The sequence below is a fragment of the Chelonia mydas genome, chromosome 1 (assembly GCF_015237465.2).
Source record: "Chelonia mydas isolate rCheMyd1 chromosome 1, rCheMyd1.pri.v2, whole genome shotgun sequence".
In the NCBI taxonomy this organism is placed as follows: Eukaryota; Metazoa; Chordata; order Testudines; family Cheloniidae; genus Chelonia; species Chelonia mydas.
In genome coordinates, this window is record NC_057849.1 from 238,148,953 (window position 1) to 238,175,284 (window position 26,332).

Sequence of the window (26,332 nt, forward strand, 5' to 3'; positions counted from 1 at the left end):
CACATGACAGGATTCTCCAGCAAGATGTGAGAAATCAGTCCAGGCATCCGAAAGCACAGCTTGTACATCCTGCTGGAATATTACCCAGTGATGAAGAGCGAAGAAATCCACTCTTTGGAGACAGCTTGGAGCCCTCCCCTTTGTTGTTTTCAGGTGGAGTCAGTTGTCTGTTTTCATCATCTTGGTATGACAGCCTGGAATGAAAAACAGAGAGGTTGGAGCCATCACTTGAGCAGGGTATCATGCTGGATGGGATATCCCTTCTACTAGGGAAAGGCCGCACTATTGGCAGGAGATGAGGAAAAGGGGAAGAGGAAGGACACTCTATTCACGAAGAAGGGATGTAGCTAACTTGTTAGTTTGCTAGATCTAAATGCTCCAGAGACAGCATCCAAGCCTGGGACAGAGAAAGCTCAGGTGATGAAATCTGGGAACCTCAGACATTAGAAATGGATGGTGAAGGGGCCTGGAGGTAGCACGGCCAGTGGTACCGCTGGGAGGAAAGGGACTTCAAAAAGTCATAGAAAAAATTCCTTTCCCAATATTATTTGCCTGGGCTTAAGCACACTTTTTCATCCTTTGCTATCTGGACTGGCGCAGTGTTCTATCTGCAAACCTGTTTCTTCTTACTAGCCTTCCCCTAGTTCCAGTCCCTCGGCTGAACTTATGAAGGGTCTTTAAAGAAAGATATCACACAGCCCCCCAACCAGAAAACCCCAAACAGCTTGGCCACTGTATTGCAAAGCTCACATTTCAGTAGAGATCAGGCTTGGTTCGCTACAGTACTCTAGGTCTTCATTCAAATTCTCATCATAAATCTCATCCTGAGACACTTCTTCTTGGCAAACGATTGCCAGCTGGCTGTCTCTGGAACTGGAGCTAATGAGCAAAAAAGGCAAGTAAAAATTTGGATATGGTAAAGAAAATCTGCTACCGAGACAAAAGTGACAGGGCTCCATCTGTCTGCGTTTATTGTTATGGCCCAGTGCCGAGCCATCACACAAAAATCGATGATCAAAGACAGAAGCACAGTTCATAAATACAAGTGACCTTTTGTTTTGTCCCCACTTACTTGGAGCTCCTTAATCAAAGCATGAAGAGTCAGTAGTGATGTACATACTATGAATGTAATTGATCATGCCTGCACTGCATGAGCATTCACAGGGCACTGACTAAATTCCTAAAGTCCTGTCCCATGGGGCTCAGTATAAAACCTGAGATGGATTCCCTGAGGGAGAGCGGGGTGGATTTTCTTCTATGGCTGTCACAAAGTGCCGGTAAGGAATTTCAAAGGCTGCCTCCTTGACATTATACCACCCCTCTGGGCTGTGATGCTTATGGTCTCTTTTTCCTGTGTTCCACTCTCTGAGCCATTTCTCTCCCTCTGCTCTCTTTCATCTTCTCTCTCCCCTTGTCTTTCTCATCCTTGTTCCTTATTTTCCAATCACAGAATATGAGTAATTTCAATTGAGTTCAGTGGGTGCTTTTCAAATTCTGTGGTAGGTGGAGCACCTTGAATTCCATCTCTACCTCCTCCTCCCTCCATTTCCTGTGCTGGGCTTCCTGGTATTAGGCTGCAGTTTGATTGTGCAAGCAGCCGAACAGAACCTGGATCTCTGAAATGCCAGCATGGAGAGCTTCAGAAATCTGAAGTCCAGTCACTTTCACTCTGTTACCTGTGCTGTCAGCAGGGAGCAATGTGGCAGAGAAGCACCATGTGGGAATAGGAGGAGAAGTGGGGACACATGGTTGTTTGGTCACTGATTCACACCACTTGGTGGAGTGGAGGGAAATGAGTATACTTATGCTGCTTTGCGTCAGCTGAAAAAAAATCCAAGGAAGAGTGCTTGAGTGATCAGACAGGGGATGATTGGCAATCATCGCTGTATGGGTGAAGAAAAGGTCCTGAATAACAGTGTCATTCCCTCATCAGCCCACATGGCAAAGCTGTAGTCAAACCCTACACTATTTTGGTAAGAACAGGCTAAACCAGACTTCATTCTGCAATGATCAGAGAATGACAAGGGTCAGGTCTGAAATCATGTGGAGATTGAGGTGAAAATTCCATACGAGTCCACCAGGTAATCCAGCTACCAGAGTCCAGACAGTTGTCTGCATTATGGCTAGAGGAACCTAACTGGTGAATGTCTCCTGAAGATACCATACTACTATTACCATAGAACCTCAGAATTACGAACACCAGAGTTACAAACTGACCAGTCAACCACACACCTCATTTAGAACCAAGAGTACATAATCAAGCAGCAGCAGAGACACACACACACACACAAAAAGCAAACACAGTACAGTAGTGTGTTAAACGTAAATTACTACAAAAATAAAGGGAAAGCAGCATTCTTCTTTTGCATAGTAAAGGTTCAAAGCTGTATTAAGTCCATGTTCAGTTGTAAACTTTTGAAAGAACAACCATAACATTTTGTTCAGTTATGAACTTTTGAGAAGTACGAACAACCTCCGTTCCCGAGGTGTTTGTAACTCTGAGGCTCTACTGTACTTCTTTTAACCCTCCTGACACTGAAAGGAAGGGCTTAAGTGAAACAATAATGGGGATTTGGACATTAACTTCAACAGGAGCAACTCTGGAGACCATTACAGCATGAGAGGAAACACCTACCGTCCCAATGTTTCATAGTAATGTGTCCTAGTTCACCAAGGAAGCAAGGGGGAAAAAGAAGACTATGTCAGGAACGTAACATAAACACAAGTAAGGAGGAGGAGGAGTATGGAAGTATGTGAAATTCCTATAGCTTCCAAAAGGAAGGCTGGGAAATGGAAAAGCTACTGGATTCTTTATTCAAGAAAACTCATACACCTCTGGCATCCTCGTCTTGTTATTCTCTTCTCTTCTTCTCTAGAACAATTGGTCTCAACCTTTTCAGGCTGGCAGTCCTTTATTTGAAGTCAGAAATATTCATGACCCTTTTACATTTATTATAACCAAGTAAAACGTGTATGAATGATAACAGTGATAAACCTATGATATAATTCATTCATGTGTGTTTTGACAGGTTAACAGTGAATACCTGACTTTGAAGGGTAAGGCTATATGGAGAGATTGGGAGTGAAATTTCCTTTGCTTTAGATTATAGTACATTTCTGAATGCCTCGCATCCCTCCTGATTGCATTTTATGAGCTCCCTGGGAGTTGTCACCTGCTGATTGAGAAATACTGGTCTAGAGTCTTTCCTCTAGTGTTTTCAAGTATGAAGTGCATTTCCCCATTCCTTCTCTATTTAATTTGCCTTAGGTAAAACACCTCCCTACAACCTAGGATGCAGCTCCCTTCAGATACCAATTTTATAGCCTGGGAGATGGAGGGTGTTGATCAGTGGTGGTGCTAGGCAGTCCTTCTTCCCAGAGGCTGAGTGTGGTGCTTCTGCAGCATTGCTGGTCTAGGCAGCAAGTGATGAACTGGAGAGCTCACCTCAAATCCCATGCACGACAGCACCTTGTCCTGCCTCTAGCCTGTTGTAGCATGACTTTAACTAGGCAATATCATTTTTTAAAAATTATACATATACGTTGGTTTCATTAGCCCATTGCTTCTTTGGAGCTTACCTTTTGGAAGTGAGTTTCCAAGGGGCCTCCTGCACTCGTATGGTGGGTGACAAGGGTGTGCCATGCCCCTCCACCGTGCTGACAGTACTTGGGTAGCTGGGTGGGCTGGGAAAGCGGGACAAGGCAGTATTGTTGGCATTGTTGATGTTGGCATTGGAGCCCGAAGACGAGTAGCTGCTGGGAGTGAAGGTGGAATCCACTAGCTTCTCGTGTGACGGGGACTCCGTATCTCCCTGGTTGTTGCCAGATTTATTGATGTGCAAAGGGCGCTGGGTGGTGAATGTCTGGGGGAATGAGCTCCTGCCATCACTTTGGTAGTAGCTGACATGGTTTCCGAACAGGCCACCAGCCCTCTGTCAGCAAAATAGAAAACATTTTCTCTTGGTGAGTGAGACTAGGTGCAAATGAGGACACTAAACCTTAAAGCAATGTTTGGAGAAAGAAAATTTGGGGACCAATTTGGCATTGTGATATGGCCCTGTACAAGCAGAATGTCTCCCTACCAGGAAATAACCCTAGAATATGGGCATCTCTGTCAGAGGGGCTGTGATGGGACCGGGAGGGGTTCATTACAGATGAGCTCTAATGTCGTGCTCTGATAGATGACAAGAGCCAGCTCCAGAATACAGAGATGCCTACAAGTGGTGAAGAGCCATCTTTGCACCTCCCCTCCATTCCTGTGTTGAGTGGAGTTTGGGTGGGATGGAGAATCTAGGCTATTGCGTTCAATTCTGCATACCACAGTAGCAGAAAGAGATCCACTCACTAGAAGGAATTCAGAGAACAGCAACAAAAATAATTAACGAGCAGGAGGGACTAGTGAGGAAAGGTTTAAAGAGCCTGTTATGTAGAGCTTGACTAAGCCATAATGAAGGGGAGATAGAGTAACTTTCTGTAAGTATTTGAAGGGTAGAGGCACCAAGGAGGGAGAGGGAATGTTGAGGGTTGCCCAAAGGGCGTAACTAAGAAAAAGAAAATTTAGGCTGATTGTTCAGAAAAAAATTCTCCATGGTGAGATGTATGAGGGGTGGGACTGTCTCCCAGGGAAGTGCTGGAAGACCCATTGCTTGGGTCGCTTAAAAGTGGACTAAACGAAGCACTAGAGAATGTAGTGGATCAATAATGCGTAGGATGGAACATGGACGTGATGACCTGATTTGTTTTTTCAATTTTTGTGGGTCAAACCCTGACATTCTCAGTTGGACCGTATTTAGTCTTTACTCAGGCAAAACTCCCACTGAGGAAAAATGGAGTGAAAACTACATGAGGCCCTCAGGATTTGGCCATCTGATTCTATTTGACTTATAGCTTTATATTTTCCATTTCTGTTCTCTAAAACAGCCTGGGAAACTGAGAGGGAGAAACTGAAATGTACCATATAGCACTCCCCAATCTAATGTATTGGGCTCAGCATGTAGCCTCATTCAAGAGGCAAAGAAGGATTACAGCACCAGCACCTACCCTGAAGATATCATCTTCAGAGGCAGCAGAAACAGCTTCTTTCATGGCCTTGTCTAGCTCTTCTTCGGCTGTCAGGTCTCCGGAGATCGCCCGTCGGATCTCTGGCCCAATGTCGTGCAATGTGCGCAACCCGGCCTGGAAAACAGTACCATGTAACACTCTGTCTTCATGTAGTTAGGTGAGCAATAAAAACAGTATCACTTTACACTGCACATCATCTGTTGCCAAGGACTTTATGAACATTGATTAATTTAACCTCACCACCACCCTGTAAGGTCAGCAGGTACTGTTACCCCATTCCCATTTTAGAGGTGGCGAGACCAACTCACAAAGAGGGTAAGTTGCTAAAGGCTGCATAGCAAATTTCTGGCAGAATTGGAAATAGAACCCAGGACTCTTCATTACCAGGTGCTTCTTTTAACAAGTACAGCACATGTGCATGAACACGCAAGCCCAAATGAGCAAGCGTGGGTGCTTTAGGGTTTGGCTCCTAAATCCATATTCAGGCACACAAATAAAAGAGCTGAGCACCTACACTTCAGCTGAAGTCAGTGGGAGTTCAGCATCTTTGAAAATCAGGCCAGTTTTATTCAGGTACTTAAATATGGAATGGAGAGCTGAATTTTAGCACCCAAATTTGGAAATTTTAGCCAGAAACTATACCCAGCATTTACCAAACCTTATTAATTGGAACGTGTCTCAATTAGTGTTGTTCTAGGAAACAGTTAAGCTGTCCTATGCTGATGCTGTGTACATATCAGCCTATTTCTCACATGGCACATTATTTGCTTGGAGTCCAGTATTATCTCTCTTTCTTACTGTAACAGTTTCAGAAGTCTATAGAGCTGGGGCTTGCCCTGAGTTCTGCAGCTGTAATCAACGCAAAATTCTTTTTTCAGAAATGCAGTGGAAGCTTCTGACACACAATCTAGCAGTCCGCATAGTGAATCAGTGGCAGAACTGAGACTAGATCCCAGGACTCATAGCCCCATGCCCTATCCACTGGACTATGATGCCTCTTGAATCCAGGCATCTGCCTTGTTTTTTTTTAACTGCCAGATACCGTCCCTTATTTATCCATAATGACTCCCTCCTCAGAGGGGTTTAGGATGAAACATGACAACAGTAACAATCTTACATTTATTTAGTACCAGCTATCCAAATGGAACCCAAAGCACTTCCCAAACATTACCAATGGACTTATCAACTATAAACATAATTCACCCCAGCATCCTGCCAACATAAGGAAGGGTGCATGGCCTTTGACAGATGTACGTCTATCTGGAGGGGTTGACGTGGCAGCTCAAGGTGCCTCCAGTGTTCCCTCTAATGGGGTGTGGGGGCTGTCCGTTGCTCAATACAGTCCCCAAAGTGCATGGCACTTGCTGGGAAGGAGGCATGGCCAAGTGTCCTTGACTGTAACAAGGTTAAGGAGGTGTAAAAACATATTAAACCTCCAGCTCTATGTCCTTGTTTCACTCCTGTGTCACTCAGGCCCGTATCTGCCCATGACTCACCTGCAAGGAGAGAGCATTCCGCTGTGAGGGTTTGCCCACGAGGCCTTGTTCTTTACGTTTCTTGAATTTCCGGAAATACTCTTGGATTAGGAAAGTGGCATAAAACTTCCCAACTGTCACCTCATCATCTGTATGGGGGATATTTCCAAAAGCAAGCAAGCAGCTGATTTTAAAGAGTGAATTCACCAGTACAAGCTGCAAAGCTTTGCCATTTACAGAAGAAATACCAGGAACCAAAGAAAGGCAAAGACATTTGTTTTGAGGGTACAAGTACAGCAGGCTAGAGGGCACATTTACTCCAGAGCTATAGCTGTTTGCAGAGGCTCTGTGGGGGTCAGAGATGGCTTACATCTATGGGCATAGGTTAGCTACACTGGTATAGAATGCCTCTAACTGCAGGGCCACCTGATGGGTACATTTGCTATAAAGACATGGCTCCTGACCATTTCAGTCGCTTGTACTAATTTCCCAGATAAGACCTCAGTGTATCTGCAACGTCCTACTGTGAGTTAGTACCTGCTATAACCCAAAAGGGAACTTGGATTGCTTCAAACCAAGGGACAAATCCTGCAGTCCTTGCTCTCCCTTTACTCAGCCAAAACTCTCATTGATGTCAATGGGTCAAATCTTAACTCAGTTTTTATTTAGGCAAAACTCACCTGAAGTCAATGGAAGTTTTGTGGGGCATTGACTTCTGTGAGGACATGGGCTGAGCAAAGACTTCAGGATCTGACCTTAACTATAGACAATCCCCAAGGTGCAATTCTGAGTGACAGCCTGAATGGGGGGTCAGGAATAATGCAGCGCTGCTGCGCCTCCCCAGCCCAGCATGAAGGCTCATTATTAAGGTACAAGAGGGGAGACCAGACACCCAATATCTGGAAACCACCAGTGTCAATCATGCTCCTGCCTAGGATGAGCTGTCAGGAGATGGATGGACCAGAAGAGAAGGGGGTCATTGTTCTTATGCTCTGAGGGGGTCAGGAGTTGGGGGAGGATGGGCTAAGAGGAGGGGCTGTGGGAGGGTAAAGAGGGAGGGATAAAGGGGCTGTGGGAAAGAGAAAAATGGGACAGAGGGTGAGAGGGGAGAGTGAGACACAAAGTAGGTAGCAGAAAAGGAAGGGAGGGGGAAAGGGACAGAAAGCATGCCTCAGATAAAATCCCGGTGCATACTCCCCAAATCTACCTCAATAATATACTGGGCCAGATGTGGATCTATTCCAATTTACACCAGCTGAGAATCTGGCCCCCTGTGTCCATATGGATCTGACAGGAGTACAAAGCACAGGCCTAGGAACCCAGGAGAAGAGGCCACAGCCTTAGCTCAAGGTTGAAGGTTTATTTTTGACACACTGATAAAAGTGATGTTACTCTGCTCTTATATGCCCTGCCTACAGCTACTAAATGTTTATTGCTTCTCTCCCTGGCATCAAATAGTTACTGACAAGGCAAATAAATAGAACACCCTGTACCAGGGATCACATTAGTGTTATGCAATACTGATAAGCATCTAGGCCTCCAGAGAAAGGCCATGGGCAATGCAAGGCAAAATCCTGTTGTCCTTGGCTCACTGGGAGTGTGTAGAGAACTGTAAACATCACTCCATTTAGATCTGGTGTATGCATCTGAGAATATTGTTTTCTCTCCCACCCTGACATCTCCACCTCCTCCCAAAAGTTGCCCATTTAGAGGGTTACATTGGTACAGGCATGATCTGCACTCAATCTGCTATAATGTCCAGTCTGACACATACCATCCTGTAGAGGAAAGCACGCCTCCCATATCCTACCCAGAACCACAAAAGTGACAGGATTATGGAAAGACAAACAGCAGGTAGAGAAAGGGGTGACAAGACAGACAGACAAGGAAAGGCTAGTTTGCTCACCACCTGCCGGGGGCACAACCTGATCCAGCAGCTTCATGCTGGTGCGCTTCCAGATTTTCTTAATGATCGCTCGCAGCTCCTCATTGGCTTGCTCCAGGTTACCTGCCAGGGGAATCAGTGAACAGAGGAATTAAGCCAGCTCCAGCAGTGGAGAAAATTTCACACCTATGCTCCGGCATCCCAAAAGGAAAAGAATGGCTCAAAAGTCTGCCGAATGCACTCTCTTACAGCAGGAGAACACTTCAAGAGTAGCAGAGGGCAATTGGATGTGGGCAATGGGAATGTCTGACCATGGCTTACTCCCTCATGCTCACAGCAGGCAGTCTCATTCGGAAATGTGCAGAGAGTCAGGAGCTGCTCACACCTCCCATGGAGAGATGGAAAGGTGGGAGCGCACATTCTGATTCTGGGTGTGGTTGGATGTCTGCTCTGGATGGGCACTGCCTGGGCAGCCTGGCCAAGGGAGACAGAAAACTGTAGCACCGTTTTATGCTATAAATGACCACATGCATGATCTGATACAGCACTTCCCGCCTTTCCGGAGGTCCCGTGAAGTCAGAGCTGTGACAGGAAAGGGCCTGTGGAGGGGAAATATTTCCAAAGGAAGAACCATCTTATAGTAACAGAACAGCTAGTAGTCAGGAGACCTGGATTCTACTCCCAGCTCTTCCCCGCTCTGTGCCACAATTTCCCCATCTGCAAAGCATAGATACTACCCACCTCACAGGGAAGTTGAGAGTCTGAATTTGGTGGTGTATGAAGTGCTACAGGGAAGGTACTAGAGACATGCAAAGCATTCTGATGAACTAATACAAAGGGTATTTTAAAGGTATTCTTGCTCATTTTATGAGGAAGGGCTTTGAGAGCTTAATAGGTTCCACCTGCGAGGCACATAAGTATGGTACAAAAGTACTTGAGGGGACCATACCAGGGACTAGGATATTGCATATTGCATCCAAGGAACTCTAACCCCTTAACAGACATTACTGAATCAAGCAACACAACACCTCTGGGAGTGAGTAAATATTAGTATCTCCATTGTCTGTGATCCCCTTCCACCTTACAGCCCCTTTGGTTTATTTTTCTGACTCTCGTGTATGCCCCTTCTTCCATGCAGTCCCTTATGCATGGAATTCCCTTCCTTCCGGCGGATCAAACTACCACCATCTCCTCCCCAAGTGCACTTGCCTCATGGAGTCTATCATTGTTACCCTAAGTGAACTCCCAGGCCCTTACGACCAGATCAATATTGCCTTCTGCATCCCTTGCAGGTTCCACCCCCATCTGGTGCTTTCCAAGCCCCTAACGTTCTGTCAGACTAATGAGGGGCCCAGTTTTGTAAGCCCCCTGTGGACTTACAGTAGGAGTCCCCTCCCCCTCCTGCCACAGTGAGCTTGCAGGATTGGACCTAACACCAGAAGCTCCTTTGGGAACTCCCTCCTCCCCAGTGTTCTGCACAGCACTGTGCACACCAGCAGCTCTTAATGAATGATCACGTTAAGTGACTTGCTCAGGATTACACAGCAAGTCAGTGTCAAAGTCAGGAATTAGAACTCGTGCGTTCTGATTCCCAGTCTCCTGCTTTAACCACGAAGACCACACTTACCTCATTTGAAGCTAAGGCCACGTCTACACCACAAACTTTGGTCGACGCAAGTTACATTGGCATAAAGCTACCGCAGTTAGTATGTTCCTTTTGCAGGTGTGTGTCCTTGGCTCCTTGCGCCAGCGCTGCACGTACTCAGCAGGAGTGCTTGTATCGATGCCCAGTGTGGGGCACCATGGATAGGTATCCCGGTATGCAACCTGCCACCATCCAGTGTCCACTGCCTTTTGGGAAGTTTTAGCAATGCATGGTGGAGCCAAAACAAATCACCCAGGGGTGACTGGGCGCAAGAGGTCAACTTCCCAGTTTTCAACTGTCTCCATCCCATATTGTTATCTATAGCCCATAATTTTTGCACTTTTTAAAAAAATCCCATGAACCCACACTGCTGCCTCGTTCTCCACCATCTCTGACAGAAGCACGGAGCCTGCACAGCTCTGCACTATTGTCATAAGCGTTGCAAGCACAGGACGGACTATCCTCTGATAACTGCAGAGCTGTAAAAAGACCCAAGTCAGTGGGAAACATGATGATTTCACGGAGGACAGACTGCGGTGGAACATAGTGAGAACCAATGCATGGTTGTCGGTGGCATTCACGGAGCGTCACTTTTGGGCCCGAGAAATGAGCATTGATGGACGGGACCGCATTGTAACGCACGAGTGGGACACTGAGCAGCAGCTGCAGAACTTTCAGACGTCTCAAGGACACGTTCCTGGATCTGCCTGCTGAGCTTGCCCCAGCCCTCCAGTGCAGGGTCACCAGAATGAGAGCTGCATGGACAGCGGAGAAGTGAGTGGCGCTTGCACTGTGGAAACATCAGTGGGAAACAATTTTGGAACTGGAAAATCCACTGTGGGGGCTACTGTCATACAACTGTGCAGGGCCATAAGTCGTCCCCTGCTATGCAGTACTTTGACTCTCAGCAATGTGCAGGCCACAGTGGATGGATTTGCAGCAACGGGGTTCCCAAATTGTGATGAGGCAATAAATGGCACAAATATCTCTATTTTGGCCCCATCACACCTTGCCACAGAGTACATCAACAGAAAGGGCAACTTTTCTATGGTTATGCAAGTGTTGGTGGATCACTGGGGACACTTCACTGATATCAGCCTTGGCTAGTCAGGTTACGTGCATGACGCTCACATCTTTAAGTAAACACAGGACTGTTCAGAAAGCTGCAAGCAGGAACTTTCTTTTCTGACTAGAGGATTACCACTGGGGATGATGAGATGGTAACAGGAAGACCCAGCCTACCCTTTGCTCCCAAAGCGGTATATCTCGACCGCACCAAGGAAAGATTCAACAACCAGCTCAGCAGGTGCAGAATGACAGCCGACTGTGCTTTTGGTAGAGTGAAGGGAGGCTGGCATAGTTTACTGACAAGACAGGCGCTCAGTGGAAAAAAAATGATTACAGCTGCCTGCTGTGTTCTGCGTAATATCTGTGAGGCAAAGGGGGAAAAGCTGCCGTCAGGCTGGATGGCAGAGGTGGAGTGGCTCTCTGCTGAGTTTGAACAGCCCGACATAAGGGCTATAAGAAAAGGCCAATGTGGAGCTATCCGGCCCAGGAAGGCTTTGAAAGAGCACTTTTACAGCAAGCCGCAGTAATGTGCTGTGGTGTTCTGTGCACTGCCTGTCCCTGCAGTTTTGCAGCCTGCTAGGAGTTATGTGAGGTTGGGGTACATCTATGAATATAACACTGTCAATGCACCTACTCGTTTTGTGTTGCTCGTGGTACACTGATGATTATTACATTGTGCCTGTCACTGGATCTATGAGTTGTGTCACACTGTACGATAACAAGTAAGAGGAGGTTACTCACCTGTGCAGTAACTGACGTTCTTCAAGATGAGTGTCCCTGTGGGTACTCCACTCCAGGTGTTGCTGCACCCCTGCGCCTTCGCTCGGAGATTTTTACAGCAGTACTTGCACAGGCCGCACACTTGTGGTGCCTCCCTCACGTGCCAAATGTGCCTCAATAACATGCGCACGTGGTCTGAGCTCTTCAGTTCCTTCTCTACAACAGAGACCACTCCGAACTCTGAAGTAGAGGGGAGGAGGGTGGGTAGGGGAGCACCCACAGGGACACTCATCTCGAAGAATGTCAGTTACTGCACAGGTGAGTAACCTCCTCTTCAAGAGAGAGATGTCCCTGTGGTGCTCCACTCCAGGTGACTGAAAAGCAGTATCTCTTAAGGAGGTAGGGACTTCGGATTTGGTAAGAAAGCTGTAGACAGGACAGCTCGACCCATTCGAATGTCGGTCGGGGTCCTGAGTAAGAGCATAATGTTTAGCAAAGGTATGCTCTGAAGCCCAGATGGCAGCTTTGGAAATATCTGTGGGGGGAATGTGACGTAAGAATGCCACAGACATTGACACAGATCTGGTGCAGAGTGCTCTAACAGAAGTTGGAGGATTCATCTTCTTTAGTTGGTAGCATAGGCAGATGCAGTCTGCTATCCATCTGGATATTCTCTGGGTAGAGATGGATTTGCCTGTGGATCATTCTGCGATTGAAATGAAAAGTTTAGGGGAAGCCCTAAAGGGCTTAGTCCTATCCAAATAAAAGGATAATACTCTGCACACATCGAGTGTGTGCATTGCTGATTTGAAAGTGTTCACATGCAGTTTAGGAAAGAAGGTTGGTAGATGGATAGGTCCATTGTGGTGGAAGGAGGAATGCACCTTCGGAAAAAATTTAGGATGTGTTCGGAGCGTGACTTTGTCTTTAAAAAATATAGTGTACTGTGGGTCAACCATAAGCGCTCCAAGTTCTCCTACACGTCTGGCAGATGTAATGGCAACTAAAAACACAGTTTTCATGGAAAAATGTGGGAGTGAGCATGTTGCAAGTAGCTCAAATGGATGGCGCATCAAGCATGTGAGGACCAAGTGTAGGTCCCAGGGTTGAGTGGGTGGTCTAATGTCCGGGGATAGGGTCTGGAGGCTCTTGAGGAACCGCTTTGTGATGGGGGGGGCGAAGATAGTAGCGTTTCCGGTCTTATTGTGAAAAGCCGTAACTGCTGTTAGATGTACCTTTGCGGAGCTAAAGGAGAGCCCAGATAGTTTAAGTTCTAAAAGAAAGTCTAGTATGAGTGAAAGAGGGGTGGAAGCAGGAGCGGTTTGCTTGGCGGAGCACCAGTGAGTGAACCTAGTTCGTTTATGGAGATAGGTGGTACGTGTGAATTGTGTTCTGCTACGTAATAGTACTCTTTGTACCTGTTCAGAGCGATTTAGTTCCTCATTAGAGAACCATTGATGAGCCATGCTTTGACGTCCAGCCATTGTTATGTTGGGGTGATTTAGTTTACCCTTGCGTTGTGATAATAGGTTCAGAAGGGGGTGGGGAAGTGGAATCGGCGGGCAAACTGACATCCTCATTAAAAATTAGTACCATGCTTGTCTGGGCCACGTAGGGGCTATTGGTATGACTCTGGCCCTCTCCTCTCGCATTTTTTTAATACCCTGTGAAGAAGTGGTATCGGGGGGAATGTGTATCGGAAATCATCACTCCATTTGATGATGAATGTGTCTCCCATCGAGTGCTTTCCTAGGCCCACTCTGGAACAGAATTCCGGGCGTTTTTTGTTGGTCACGGTTGCAAAAAGATCCAGTCACGGATAGCCCCATATTTTGAATATGTTGTATAGGATGGTATTGTTTATCTCCCATTTGTGATCTAGGGGAAAAGATCTGCTGAGCTTGTTCGCAGTGGTGTTTAGTGAACCAGGTAGGTAGGAGGCTGAAATTTGGATATTGTGTTGGAGGCACCAATTCTAAAGTTTCATAGGCTCCGTGCAGAACGAGTGGGATCAAGCTCCTCCTTGTCTCTTTATATAAAACATGCAGGTGATGTTGTCAGGCATGATCCTGATGTGTTGGTTCTGGATGTGTGGGAGAAATTGGAGGCAGGCGTTGCGGACCGCTCGAAGCTCTAAAAGATTTATGTGTAGTGAAGCTTCTGTAGGGGACTAGAGTCCCTGAGTGGTGTGGTGTGCCATGTGAGCCCCCCAACCTGTGAGGGGAGCATCTGTGGTAATTATAACTGAGGGGGACTCCTGCACAAACAGGACTCTGAAGCAGAGGTTGTGTGGAAGAGTCCACCATGTGAGTGAGTCCTTGACTTTGGTAGATATGGATAGAAGTCTGTTTAGGCCGTGCACATTCGGTCTGTAGACAGTGGTCATTCAACCCTTCAGGCATCACATGTAGAGGCGTGCATTCTTGACCAGAAAAGTGCAAGAGGCCCTATGGCCGAGAAGTTGCAGACAGTTCCGGACAGTACCCTGCAGGCTGTTTTGCAACTTGGCGACAAGATTCTTTATGGTGTTGAGTCTGTCGGATGGGAGAGATGCAAGTCTGGTTATGGAATCAAGGTGAGCTCCTATGAACTCTAGTCATTGAGTAGGAGTTAATGTGGATTTGTTTTTGTTTATTTGTATGCCCAGACCCTGGGAGCAGTCGAGAGCTTGGATGGCCTCCCTGAGAGTCTGTGCATTGAGCAGGCAATCGTCCAGGTAGGGAAAAATTATGACTCCTTTTTTCGTAGGTGCGCCGTTGCCACCACGAGAATGCAGGGTGCTGTTGAGAGGCCAAAGTGCAGAACCCTGTATTGGTAGTGGTTTGAGCCTGTAACAAATCTGAGAAAAGGCCTGTGGGCAGGGTATATAGATACATGAAAATAAGCATCCTGCAGGTCGAGGGCTGAAAACCAATCTTGCTGCTCCTGCGCTGGAATTATGGCTGTGAGGGTAACCATTCTGAATTTTAGCTTTTTGACGAATTTGTTGAGTTGCCCGAGGTCAAGGATGGGTCCCCATCTCCCACTTTTATTTTCTGTCAAAACGTAGTGGGAATAAAAACCCTTTCCCCTGTGCTGATTGGGCACTGTCTCGACTGCTCCTATTTGTAGAAGATGTTGTACCTCTTGTTGGAGCAAGTGGTCGTGAGAGAGGACCCTGAAGAGGGACGGGGGGCGGGGGGGCAGGTGAGGGTGTATGGACAGGAAGGGGATGGAATAGCCCAATCGGATGACCTCTAGGGCCCATCTATCCATAGTGATGGCTCCCCAGTTGTGGTAGAATGGGAGTAAACGGTGACCAAAAAGTTGGATGCGAAGTATAAGCGCTGGAGTAAGTGGGAGGTCTTGTATACCCTCAACTAAGGCTTCAAATATGCTTATGAGATGGAGGGGTTTGCAATGGTGCTGATGTTGTGGGGCGTTGTCGCTGATACCTGGGTCTCTGGCAGTGTTGCTGCTGGTGGTCGTATGACCTCTGTTGTTGTGTGTAGGCCGGCTATCGTGGGCGTTGGTAAGGCTGATACCTGTATTGTCTTCTTCTAGGTGCTGGTGCCTAGGGATCTAAGCATCGCTCTGGAATCCTTCATTGTGTGCAGCACCTCATTGGTTTTTGCTGCAAATAACTTCTCACTATCAAAGGAAAGATCCTCCATGGTGTTTTGAATCTCACGTGGGAAAGAAGAAGAGGTAAACCATGAAGCTCGATGCACCACTATGACCATCGCGGTGGACCTGGCAGCTGTGTTTGCAGCATCGAGGGCAGCCTGCAATGCCGTGTGGGAAATAATCTGCCCTTTAGAGACTATTGCTTTGAATTGTTGTCTCTTGTCCTCTGGGATGTCATTAATAAAGTCCATGAGTTTCCCGTAATTTCTGTGATCATATTTGGCCAGTAGGGCCATGTAGTTTGCCACTCTAAATTGTAGTGTGGATGATGCATAAACTTTGTGGCCGAGTAGGTCGATTCTTTTGCTGTCCCTGTCAGAGGGAGTGGACTGGAAATGCTGCTGTTTGTTCTTTTGGTTGGCTGATTCTACTACCAGTGAATTTGTTGCTGGATGCGTGAAAAGGAATTCTGAGCCCCTGGAGTGGATATAGTATTTCCGGTCTGCCCTTTTGCAGGTAGGGGGTATGGTGGCTGGGGTCTGCCAGATATTCTTGGCAGGGTCCATAATGGCTCCATTAATAGGTAGGGTGATCTTGGAGGAGGTCAAAGGTTGTAATATGTCGGTCAGCTCATGCTTAGTCTCCGACACCTCCTCCAGAGTGATCTTGAGCTCATTGGCCACTCTTTTAAAGAGGTCCTGAAAATGAGTAAAATCATCTGCTGTTGTTGGGGGTGGGGGCATAATAGCCTCTTCCGATGAGGTGGATGAATTATTATTATTTTGGGAGGGTTCAGGGCCTCCTCATCTGCATGCACCGTTGCAGGAAGCTCCTGTCCGTCTGTCGCAGAACTGTGGATGGGTATAGAAGGAGATCTAATGTCACCTCTGCGTGGGCTATATCGGCTACTGTGATGCCTGCTGTAGGACCCCCATGGGTTCCAGTAATGCCATTGTCAGGGGAAGGGCATGGGTGCTCCCATCCACCGGTGTCCATACCAGGGTGGTAAGTCCCTGGGTCTTCTTGGTCCCATGCTAGTAGGGGCGTGAAGGGGGGAAGGAATGGTATGGTGAAAAAACTCCCTCCACTTTGTCATCCTCATCACTAGAAAAGTGAGAGGGAATAGGGGATAGCTGTCGGTGCTGTGCTGACGGTCCCGGTGAGAGATCGGTACCAAGTAATGGAGAATGTGGAGTTGGTGAGATTAGCAAATCGCTGGAATGAATAAATTGTGGTGCCATGGTAGAAGGATCCAGAATATATAGCGCTGAGTGTGGCGGGGGTGCCAAAGGGTCGGCCGGTGCCGATTGTTGCAGCACTGTATGCATAGTCATAAGTGCCTGAGATGTCGGTGCCGGGACAGCAACCATACTTGTGCGCATCACAGGCATGCTCAGCTGAGTAGGCATTGAGTCCTTTGCAGTATTGTGTGGTGCTGTATTAGAACAGGCAGGAAACTTTAAGCCCTGTTGCCTCGGCACCGGAGTGGTGTGTACCGGCAGCAGCTGGGGTACAGACAGTGCCGGACGTGCCCAGAGCGTTGTATGTGTTGAGTCACGGAGCGGTCGGCACCGACGAGACAGACCTGTTTGGAGACCATTTGGATGCTGGCTGGTCTCTGTGAAGTGATGAAGCTGGCTGTTTTTCTGTTTTTTTCTTCTCTTTCGTGGACTTAGGAGGGCTCTGTCTCAAGAAGGACTCCTGACCTGGGTCAGAGGCAGGTCTGAGGGACTTCTCCATTAGAATTAACTTGAGTCTCTGTCCTTTTGTGCCCTACCCTTCAGTTTATTGCAGTGGACACATTTTTGCGGGATGTGGGATTCTCCCAAACAGCGAACACATTGAGAATTGCCATCAGAGATAGTGATGGCCTCTCTGCACGTAGTGCATTTCTTAAAACCTGGCAAGCCGGGCATAGTATAAACTGTCTCGCTGACAGAAAAAAAATGGGAAGGAAATTTTTTTTTTAAGAGAAGGGGGAAATGAAACTTATTTGACTAGAAAAGACTACATAAACTGTATAAACAACTAATAATCTATCTAAAGCGAGAACTAATTGAGCGAGATTGCTGAGCTTCGTCTCAGGCTGGGGACGATAGAAAAGGAACTGAGGAGCCCGGGCCGCATGTGCGTGTTATTGAGGCACATTCAGCGCGTGAGGCAGGCAGTGCGCATGTGAGTACTGCTGTAAAAATTTCCAAGCGAAGGCGCAAAGGCGCACCAAGACCTGGAGTGGAGCACCCACAGGGACAGCTCTTGAAGAAGAAGTAGTGGTTTCAGAACTGCTATGGACTTTGCATCGTATGTTGTGAACTAGTAAAGATGAATTATTTTCCAAATAATAGAATTTTATTCAGTAACAAAAGCTGTGCAAAGAGAAATCTGTGCAATTTAAAAGCAAATATATTAAAAAATGAATACATGACTGGAATAGAACTTAACAAGGGATGTTCATTTTACCTACACATACAGCAACTGTGGCTTTCACAGGTCAGCGTAGGTGAAGCTGTGGTTTTCCTTAATGTCCCTCAGAGTGGAGTGGTAGGGGTAGGGATGCGGGTCTTGATGCTGCAGGGAATATTGAGGGGGCTGTAGGGAGATGTTGCTTGGAGTTACCCAGGAACTGCAAAGGGAGGTGACCCCAGGATTGTTGAACCTGTAGGTCCACAAGAGTCTTCAGCATCTGTGTTTGCTACTGGAGAAGTCTCTCTATGTCTGGTGCATCTCCCTCTCCGCTTCCTGCTGGGAATCCTGGGCCTTTCTCCTGTCTATTCTTTCCTTCTCCAGGGTCTCTGCAACATTCACCCTTCAGGCCCTGTGCTCACAGTCTGATGCAACATTGACTTGCAGGATCTCACTGCACTTGTCATCCTGAGTCCTCTTCTTTCTCCTCCTTATCTGGCTCAGGCATGCCAGGTGTGTGTCAGGGGAGCCCCCTCAGGGCTGCAATGGCAGCAGCTGCAACAAATCATGGAGTTACCGCTGTCAGTACAGTCACAATGGAAAGTGAAGATTCAGAACTCCCTTCCCTGGCTCCCCATAAGATTTAAACAAGACATGCTTACTGCCACTTCCGCTTCAGAGTGCTTGTGCACCGTGCCACTCAAAGCACCAGTCACGCTGAGAGTGGCCTGCCCGGGTGACAGAAGTGAAGAGGGAATTGCTTGGCTGCATGAAGCTATGAGTATAGGGCTATGGCACTGAATACTGGCACCACTGTCCACAGGCAGTGGTGATTTTAGCTGATATCTCCCTCCTGAGGGTATCAAGGGCACAGAGAGCACAGCTGTTGCTGGCATCCTGAAGTCGCTTTGGCCCGTATGCTCCTAGCCTATGTACTGCAATGGTGCCAGCCTAAGTTATCGCTGACTGGTGTGGGAAAGCGTCCTATGGCAGAGGAAGAAATAAAACTGCCATCCCTAGAAACCTTTGGCAGGGGATTGCAGATACTGCCAGGAAAGTTCCATTGAGATTTCTCAGGAGGATTCAAGGGACATCTCTGTGTTCACAAACAAACTGCTCCACATGCTCCGCCTGCCTAACTCTCCAGGGGAATGAAAAGCAGATAAAAATGCTGTCTCTCTTTCATGCACTGCTACCTGTTCTAGCACAAGTCAATTAATGAAAAGTTGATAGCTACATCCTGTTGGATTGGGGGCCCCATCAGTACATCATTTCAATGGGAAATACAATTACACACTTACCCAAGCTTTCTTCCCCTGCACTGGGCTCGCCTGTGCCTGACTGCTGGGACTGACTGGACTGCGGTGGAGACAAAAACAGGTCCTGGCTCACGGCATAGCAGGACCCCCGGTCAAATGTTCCTCTTCCTTCTCCTCCTCCTCCTTGCTGTTCATGCAAGGTGCTGGTGACTTAGGCTCCTTGGAGGTACCCACAGTGGTCTGTTGGGTGGTGGTGGGCTCTCTCTCAAGTAAGGCACGCAGCTCTTTGTAAAAGCAGTAGGTCCGCAGCTCAGCAGCAGATTGACATTCTGATATTCTTGATGCCGTTCCTTCACTTTCATGCGGCACTGCCGCTGATCCCTGCGTACCCCTTCTCCTGTGTCCCCTGTGTAATCTGCTCAAAGATGTCCACATTTCTACAGCTGGTCCATAGCTGTGCTTGCACAGCCTCTTCTCCCCATAAAACCAGGAGATCCAATATCTCCTGTCTGCGCCAAGCCGGAGCACATCTGGAGTGTGTAGCTGGCATGGGCAGCTGGACAGTTGCACACAACAACAGAGAGCTGCTAGGTGTGCTCGCCAAGCTGGACAACCAGGAGAAGACATTTCAAAAATTCATAGTGCTTTAAAGGTAGGGTTGCCTTCTGGTCTCCACTGACCCCTGGGCAGTGGTGTTCACAATTGTGACCCGAGTGGTTACTGTCGGGCACTGTGGGACAGCTGCTGGAGGACTGTTAGGGTCAACATAAGTAACGCAGTGTCTACACTCACACTGTGCCAACCTCAGTACATAGACCCTGGCTCAAAGCTGTTCTGGGAGGGGATGTTACTGCAACGCTGGAATGGGGCACGTATATTGGTGGGAGACAAATGTAAGTGTAGACACATGCACAACTAGGTCAATGCAAGTGACTTATTTGCCAGTTAACCTAACATTGTAGTGTAGACCAAGCTTAAGGAAGCAAAGTTGCATTTTTCCCCAGGAGATGATTAACCCATGGAACAGTCCGCAGAAGGAAACAGTACAAGGAGGAAGCACAAAAGAGTTTGAGGCTAGGACAGATGTGAACGTCAAATCCTGTTTCTGGTTCTATGTGCTCTAAAATGGGAGATGGATTAGGGGACCCAAAGGTTGGTTTTTACCTGAGAAATGCCTCTGTTTATGGCCAAGATCCTTGGTCAAGCTGTCTTAGCACAGGCTCCAAGGACTTAAAGCCACCTTTGTAGCTGATCCCCTGAGCCTGAGGGTAAGCAGGGGCTGACTCAGCCCCCAGTGTAATTTAGAACAGGGTAGGTTACAGTTCTATTGGCCCAGGATTGCAAGGCACTCTCAGCCATGTCCTCTATTACCTCCGACAGCTAGGGAGGCCAGTACTGGGTGGTGCTTATATGGCCAGACCAGCTCCATGCCACGTTTGGACTCCCCTACACAAGGGATCTCCTCAGCTGTCCTTTATGGCAGTTCTCCTCCTGCAAAGATGACAGAGTGGGGGCTAAGGATCTAGCCCTCTGGACTGGCCAGTGATTGTTCTTTGGCAGCATCTTTTCTTGATCCTAGAGTGGTCAGTAATTTCAGGCTGCTACCCCAGAGCCTATTTGCCGCCCTCTGAAGGTGCAGATTTACAGCTTTGGCACATATGCCACATTTCCCCCTCTTTTCCTGACTGTTATCTGAGCATTCACTAAGGCTGCAGCTTTAGTTGCAAGATCATCTAGAGGGAATTCTAGGAAAATTACTAATAATCAGGAATGATACTACAAAGGTACCAGTTGCCTGGATGATGCTTAGCTAGAAACATTGTACTGTCCCTCTGAGGTGTTATTCCTTTCTACACATTTACATTTGCTTCCCATGCCAAACACTCAAAGTGAATAGCTGGAATCATTTTATGCATGTAATCTCCATATGTCATTTTCAGACCTAGTAAATTTCAGCATAGGTGTCATCCATCTACACTCCCAGTCACATGCATGAAATAAAACCACATGCATCGTACACATTTTTTGAGATTAGGAGGTGCAGCCTGAACAGGTTACCTTCAGTTTTGATCCTCAGTGCTGTTCTGACCAACGCAAAGAGGGTGGCATTAAACATGACAGTCCCATCACTGTTCAGTGGCATATTCATAGAGACTAGGCGCTAAGGGATAGGGAGAGGAAACAGAACAATCATGCAGTCAACACACACTACTCAGCAAAACGTTTTTTCTCATGCCCTCACACCACCCTCCTGACTTATCACCCCTCCCACCAATGCAGGCATAGTCCATGTGCTTGGTTACCCAGATAGGAAAGGATGCTTCATATCATCATAACAGTAGAATGTGTTTGCCCAGAGGCATATACTATAGTACCTTAATGTGGATAACCCTTTCTAGGCCAGGACATACTTCATCTCTCCACTTTCCCCAGAAGCAAGTGGGCATGTACCCACAATGCATCTACGCAGACTGGTATTTATTACAGTAAAAGCAACACTTTACATTTATATGGCATCTTTAATTCCTAATGACTGTGAAGTGCTTTGCAATCTATAAGGAATCACTTTGCCCACCACTGAAATGTAGCTACCTCTGGTGCAGAGCTGCTTAATAGATCACAGAAACTCTCCACCACCTTTTAGGACATGAAGTTAATACCATATCCTACTGCAACTGCATGGAGAATTTCAGTGAGGCAGACTATAGCTGTCTAAATCAGAATGTGGATGATAAACTCTAATTAACATCCTTCCCCTTGTGCCAGATGATCTAGAATGACACAAAAGCCTTGATTTTACATTTTATCCTAAAGGTGGGACTTTCACAAACACTTTGCCCCCAACACCTCCACACTGGGCATGGTTCAGTGCTGACTTGGAGGGAAAAATGCCAGCTGCTGACTCCCCAGCTCCACTTTCTGCAGTTACTGGGTTTCAGTGATTCAACCAGACCCTGCTTAGCAAGAAAGATCTGGCAAAATAACAGGCTGAAGTGATCTGGTTGCAGGCACGAAAAGTAATGTATTTCCGCCCAAAGCTTTGTTATATTCTAAGACTGATAATAACCAGCTACAAGAGGAACATGTCAACTTTATAAGACTCTGAAGAAGGACAAATCTGTCCATAGAGGAGAAAGGAAACACTAAGGCTAGAAACAGATCCTTCACAAGGGAAAATCCTTTCTGATGACTGGAAGCTTTTAACTAAGGAACTGAGGAGGAAATTTTCACACAAAGATTCTCCTCCTCTCCCCTCTCCTCTTATTTCAATATGTAGGTAATACTGCTGTTTAGTCTGTAGACATTATTTAAGGAATGATAACTCATCCCAGGTGCATTATTAGGTACAAGGAAAAATCTAAAAGCTATTTCCCCTCCCCTGTTATTTCTGTCTATCCTTCAGAGACCATATATAGTGTATCTATTTATCTGTCTCTACTGCATGCATACATCATTGATATTTGAGGACTACAGTTATCCAAGAGCCTTATTAGTGATATGGCTAATGGATTCCCACCAGGGCACTGAATGCAACTAGAAACTGCCTGCCATCTCTCAACAGAAGAGCCCTGGGGGAGGTTACTCCCATCTGAAACAGGCAGGAGATAGGATTACAGAATACTGGGTTATCGGAGTAAACACATACTATTCCTGACTTCCCCATTAGGGGGCAGCAGACTTCCTCAGATGGGTCTTTATAGCCTACATGACTCTGTTTCCCCAGATAATATGTCTATAGCATCTACCACTATGTATACCTGATAATTCCTGTGCCAGGGATTCGGCAAACTCTAGCAAGGAGTCTATAATGTAGGCTAACAAATGGCCTGACTAGAAGCTAATACAGCAGCAAGCAGTGTTTACCAGATAATTCGCCAGAACCTACGCTCTAGATTATCAGTAAATGAAGCTGTAATTTGTTACATCTGTGCTTCCTCTGAGATGTTCTTCCCTCCTCCAACCTCCCCCCAACTGCACTGTCTTACTTTGCAAGCCACTCGATGAGGACAGAGCTTCCCAAAGCCCAGCGGAGGCTGAATCCGCCGGAGCAGCGTCACCACGTCCAGGTGTTTGATCCGTCCCCTGGGGAAGAAAATACAATATCAAAGATATAAGGGCCTGCCAATGCATCTGGAGAGGGCCTGAGAGCAGATGCTGTTAGAAACATATATATGAGGTCTCCATCCCAAGATTGCCAGAACCATTCTGTGTTAACGTGACATAGCAGGTGGCTTTATACGGTGCCTCTCATACTAAGTGTATCTCTCCAGGCTTGCACAGCCATGAGTTAGCTCCTACTAGTTTGACTGTGTAAGAAAACACAACAATCATTATACAGTTAGGCCAATATTGCAAAATTGGCCATGGATTTCAGTGCCTCAGTTTCTGCGTGCCCAACCTGACACTGTGGGCACCCAAAATATTGAATCAGCCACATTCAGTGGTCACCTTTGAAAACACAGGCCTTAATAAACAGCATTGCAGACAGGGCTGGCCTTGTGACCCATGCACGAGGTTTCTCTTTTCCTTGTGCTCTGTCTCAGACACAACCCTGATCCACCATACCTCAATTCTTGTTTATGCTCCTATCTGTCTCTGCAGCCAGTGGGCAATGCAAAGAATCCAGTCCCTTAATGCCTCCATACACCCATTTTGAAAGCTGCAATTTGGCTTTCCAAACTTTGTAAATGGGTCATCAAAAGTGAAAAACTCAAACGGGGAAGGGATGGGAGTTGCCACAACCAGAGTTGGAATCTCAGGCAGGCAGGGGGTGGCATGAACATACAGATAGGATTGAGAAAAAGAGACCATTCACAGGTAGATCCTTACAGGTGATATTTGTCATATGGCTCCAGCAACCTTACGGCTAACCCTGTTTACAAAGAGTCCTGGGGTTGTTTACACATGAGAATTAATCTGGAATAAAGAAGGATGTGAATTTCAAATAGGTTAACTATTCCCGATTAACTCCATGTGTGGATGCTCTTATTCTGGAAATAAGAGTGCCTTATTCTGAATTATCTTAAACCAAGTGGATTAAGCTAATTTGGAATAAAGCATTCTTATTCAGGAATAAAACCATCCACACATGGGGTTAGTCAGGGATAGCGCCTCAGGAATGGCTATTCTGAAATAACTTCCCATGTCAACATGCCTTGGATACTAGGCCTGTTTTATTAACAAGTGGAATGTTTATTTCAGCACTGAGGTTATCCCTTATCTTTATCGAAAATTGCTCTGGACAGCCACCAGCGATGGCCAAAAGGGACCTCTGTTTAAATGTCACTTCCGACAATGTGACACAGCCCCAAACGCTGCACAGCCGGAATTAGCTATGAATCCAATGAGTCTTGAACTCATGATCTCTTTGTCAGAGCCAAGTAATTTACACCCACGTTAAGGCCCCTTTACACTGTCAGAGTGGCTTAAAGAGGTCTTGTGTAAATGAGCATCAGGCCCAAGAGTGTTTCCGACTGAGCCATATTGGTGCCTGTGGGTCAAATTCTCCTGTCAGTTGCACTTGTGCAAACTTATTAACGTCAGTGGAGTTGCAGGGGTGGAACAGAGGGGAGAATTTGGCCCTCCATATGCAATGCATATTTGCAGTGATGCAGGCTGTGGTGGGCACAACCACATAGCGGCTGGCTGGAATGACACATGGAAACACAAAGAATGAATGCTGCAGCTTTGGTGTGAGCTAAATATGGGATGCAGAGCAGAAGGCATAAAAGTTACAGAATCCAGGTCTTATAAGGGCTCAAAGACCTGTTTCTATGGCTACCCAAGAAGGGTCAGACTGGCCAGGTCTCAGGCCAGTACTACAGCATGTGATCCAGTGTACCAATCCACTCAACAAGCCTCCTTCTTAATGCACATCCCCCACTGGCCTGTTTATTAATCTGATAAATAGCCTATATTTTTCCAAGCTGCGCACAATTTAAAATTACATGCAGCTGGGAAAAAAAATGCAGACCATTTACTAGACTTTCTACTGCTCACATATCCTGGAACAGGCTGCTTCTGTATCTGATTCACATGTGGAGAGATGGGGGAGGTTTCAGCTTCTGCTTCCCTTTTTGAGTTTTCACAGAGATTTACATACACTGTATTCTTGCCGGATTTGCTTCCTGCCATGAGAAGGTGCCACCCTATTGCATTGGGTTTGGGATGCCAGACTTTTCAGAGAATAGAGACCGTGCATCAGAAGTTAGCATTTTCTAAAGTTCAGGTCCGGTCACTTACTTGGCTTCAGGGTCATACTCTGCCCAGATCCTTTTAAACTCGTCAAGGTGATGTGGCCCCAGAATGGACCAGTCCCGCGTCAAGTAGTCAAAGTTATCCATAATAACAGCTACAAAAAGATTGATAATCTGCAAAGACAGAGGTGATGTGAAGGAGGAGGCACGTAACATCAGACTTTCCTTGGCTTCCAGTTTGCGTCCAAAGGCTGGATTTTGAATTACACGGTCCTGTGTGGTTTGACTGTCTCTCTTCTCATGAGTGACACCATGTCAAGTGAGATAAGCAGAGGCTCTTGATTTAAATGGGAAGGTGTTGGAGGCAAGATGTTCTCAGCAAGGGCCCCTCAAATCTTGCCCCCCACAACTGATTGATGAAGCCCATGTTTGCTGAGCTTTTGGGTATGCTGCAAGGCCTACCTATTTATACAGGCTTTTTCCTGGGAGGGGCCTGGTTTTTTTTCCCCTTGGGGGCAGAGCTGGAGTCATTTACTGGCATAGAGCCAAATGGTTTAAAAATATTGTAGACATCCTAGGAGGGTGTTTGGAGCTCTAATGGCCAGCTGCACAGTGCGTGCTGCAGTACTGCGTAATACCAGGAGAACTGTACTGCCAGGACGGAACAGATGCAAGTGGGATATGCCGTTTTCACAGTAATAGCAACAGTGGATAAAAAACAGATTGAAGGTAGGAGGGAAGGTGGGAGTGAGGCACTGGTGGCCTCACTTCAGACCTCAGGCCACTAATGTGTTCTTCTGATGGGGGGTATCCTTGTTTATGTTGTGACTGGCTATTGAGCTTGCTCTAGAGGGAGGCTCCTGAGCATGAACTGTGGGGATCAATTATCACTGTCATGTGAGGCCATTGTGGATAATGTGTATCAGATTTTCCATATATGAGTTCACTTTTCTGCTACACAGTGTCAGTGCCCAGGGAAGTCAGGGGTTACTGGGCAGTCACAGGCCAGTACC

At 46.8% G+C, this 26,332-nt stretch overlaps 1 protein-coding gene across 2 annotated transcripts in view; it reads right to left on the bottom strand.

Moving 5' to 3' along the window:
• Positions 1-26,332, bottom strand: part of CACNA1C (calcium voltage-gated channel subunit alpha1 C) — a 708,026-nt gene that overhangs the window by 12,403 nt on the left and 669,291 nt on the right. The window contains exons 37-46 of one of the 2 annotated variants that reach the window (XM_043540181.1): positions 25,366-25,493; positions 23,109-23,205; positions 21,181-21,283; positions 8,443-8,544; positions 6,558-6,685; positions 5,041-5,175; positions 3,580-3,932; positions 2,636-2,662; positions 751-879; positions 85-194 (exon numbers count right to left, since the gene is read on the bottom strand). In XM_043540181.1, the coding sequence (XP_043396116.1) occupies positions 85-194; positions 751-879; positions 2,636-2,662; positions 3,580-3,932; positions 5,041-5,175; positions 6,558-6,685; positions 8,443-8,544; positions 21,181-21,283; positions 23,109-23,205; positions 25,366-25,493 (1,312 nt within the window). The remainder of the gene's footprint in view (positions 1-84; positions 195-750; positions 880-2,635; positions 2,663-3,579; positions 3,933-5,040; positions 5,176-6,557; positions 6,686-8,442; positions 8,545-21,180; positions 21,284-23,108; positions 23,206-25,365; positions 25,494-26,332) is intronic. The other variant, XM_043540183.1, reaches the window with a different exon arrangement.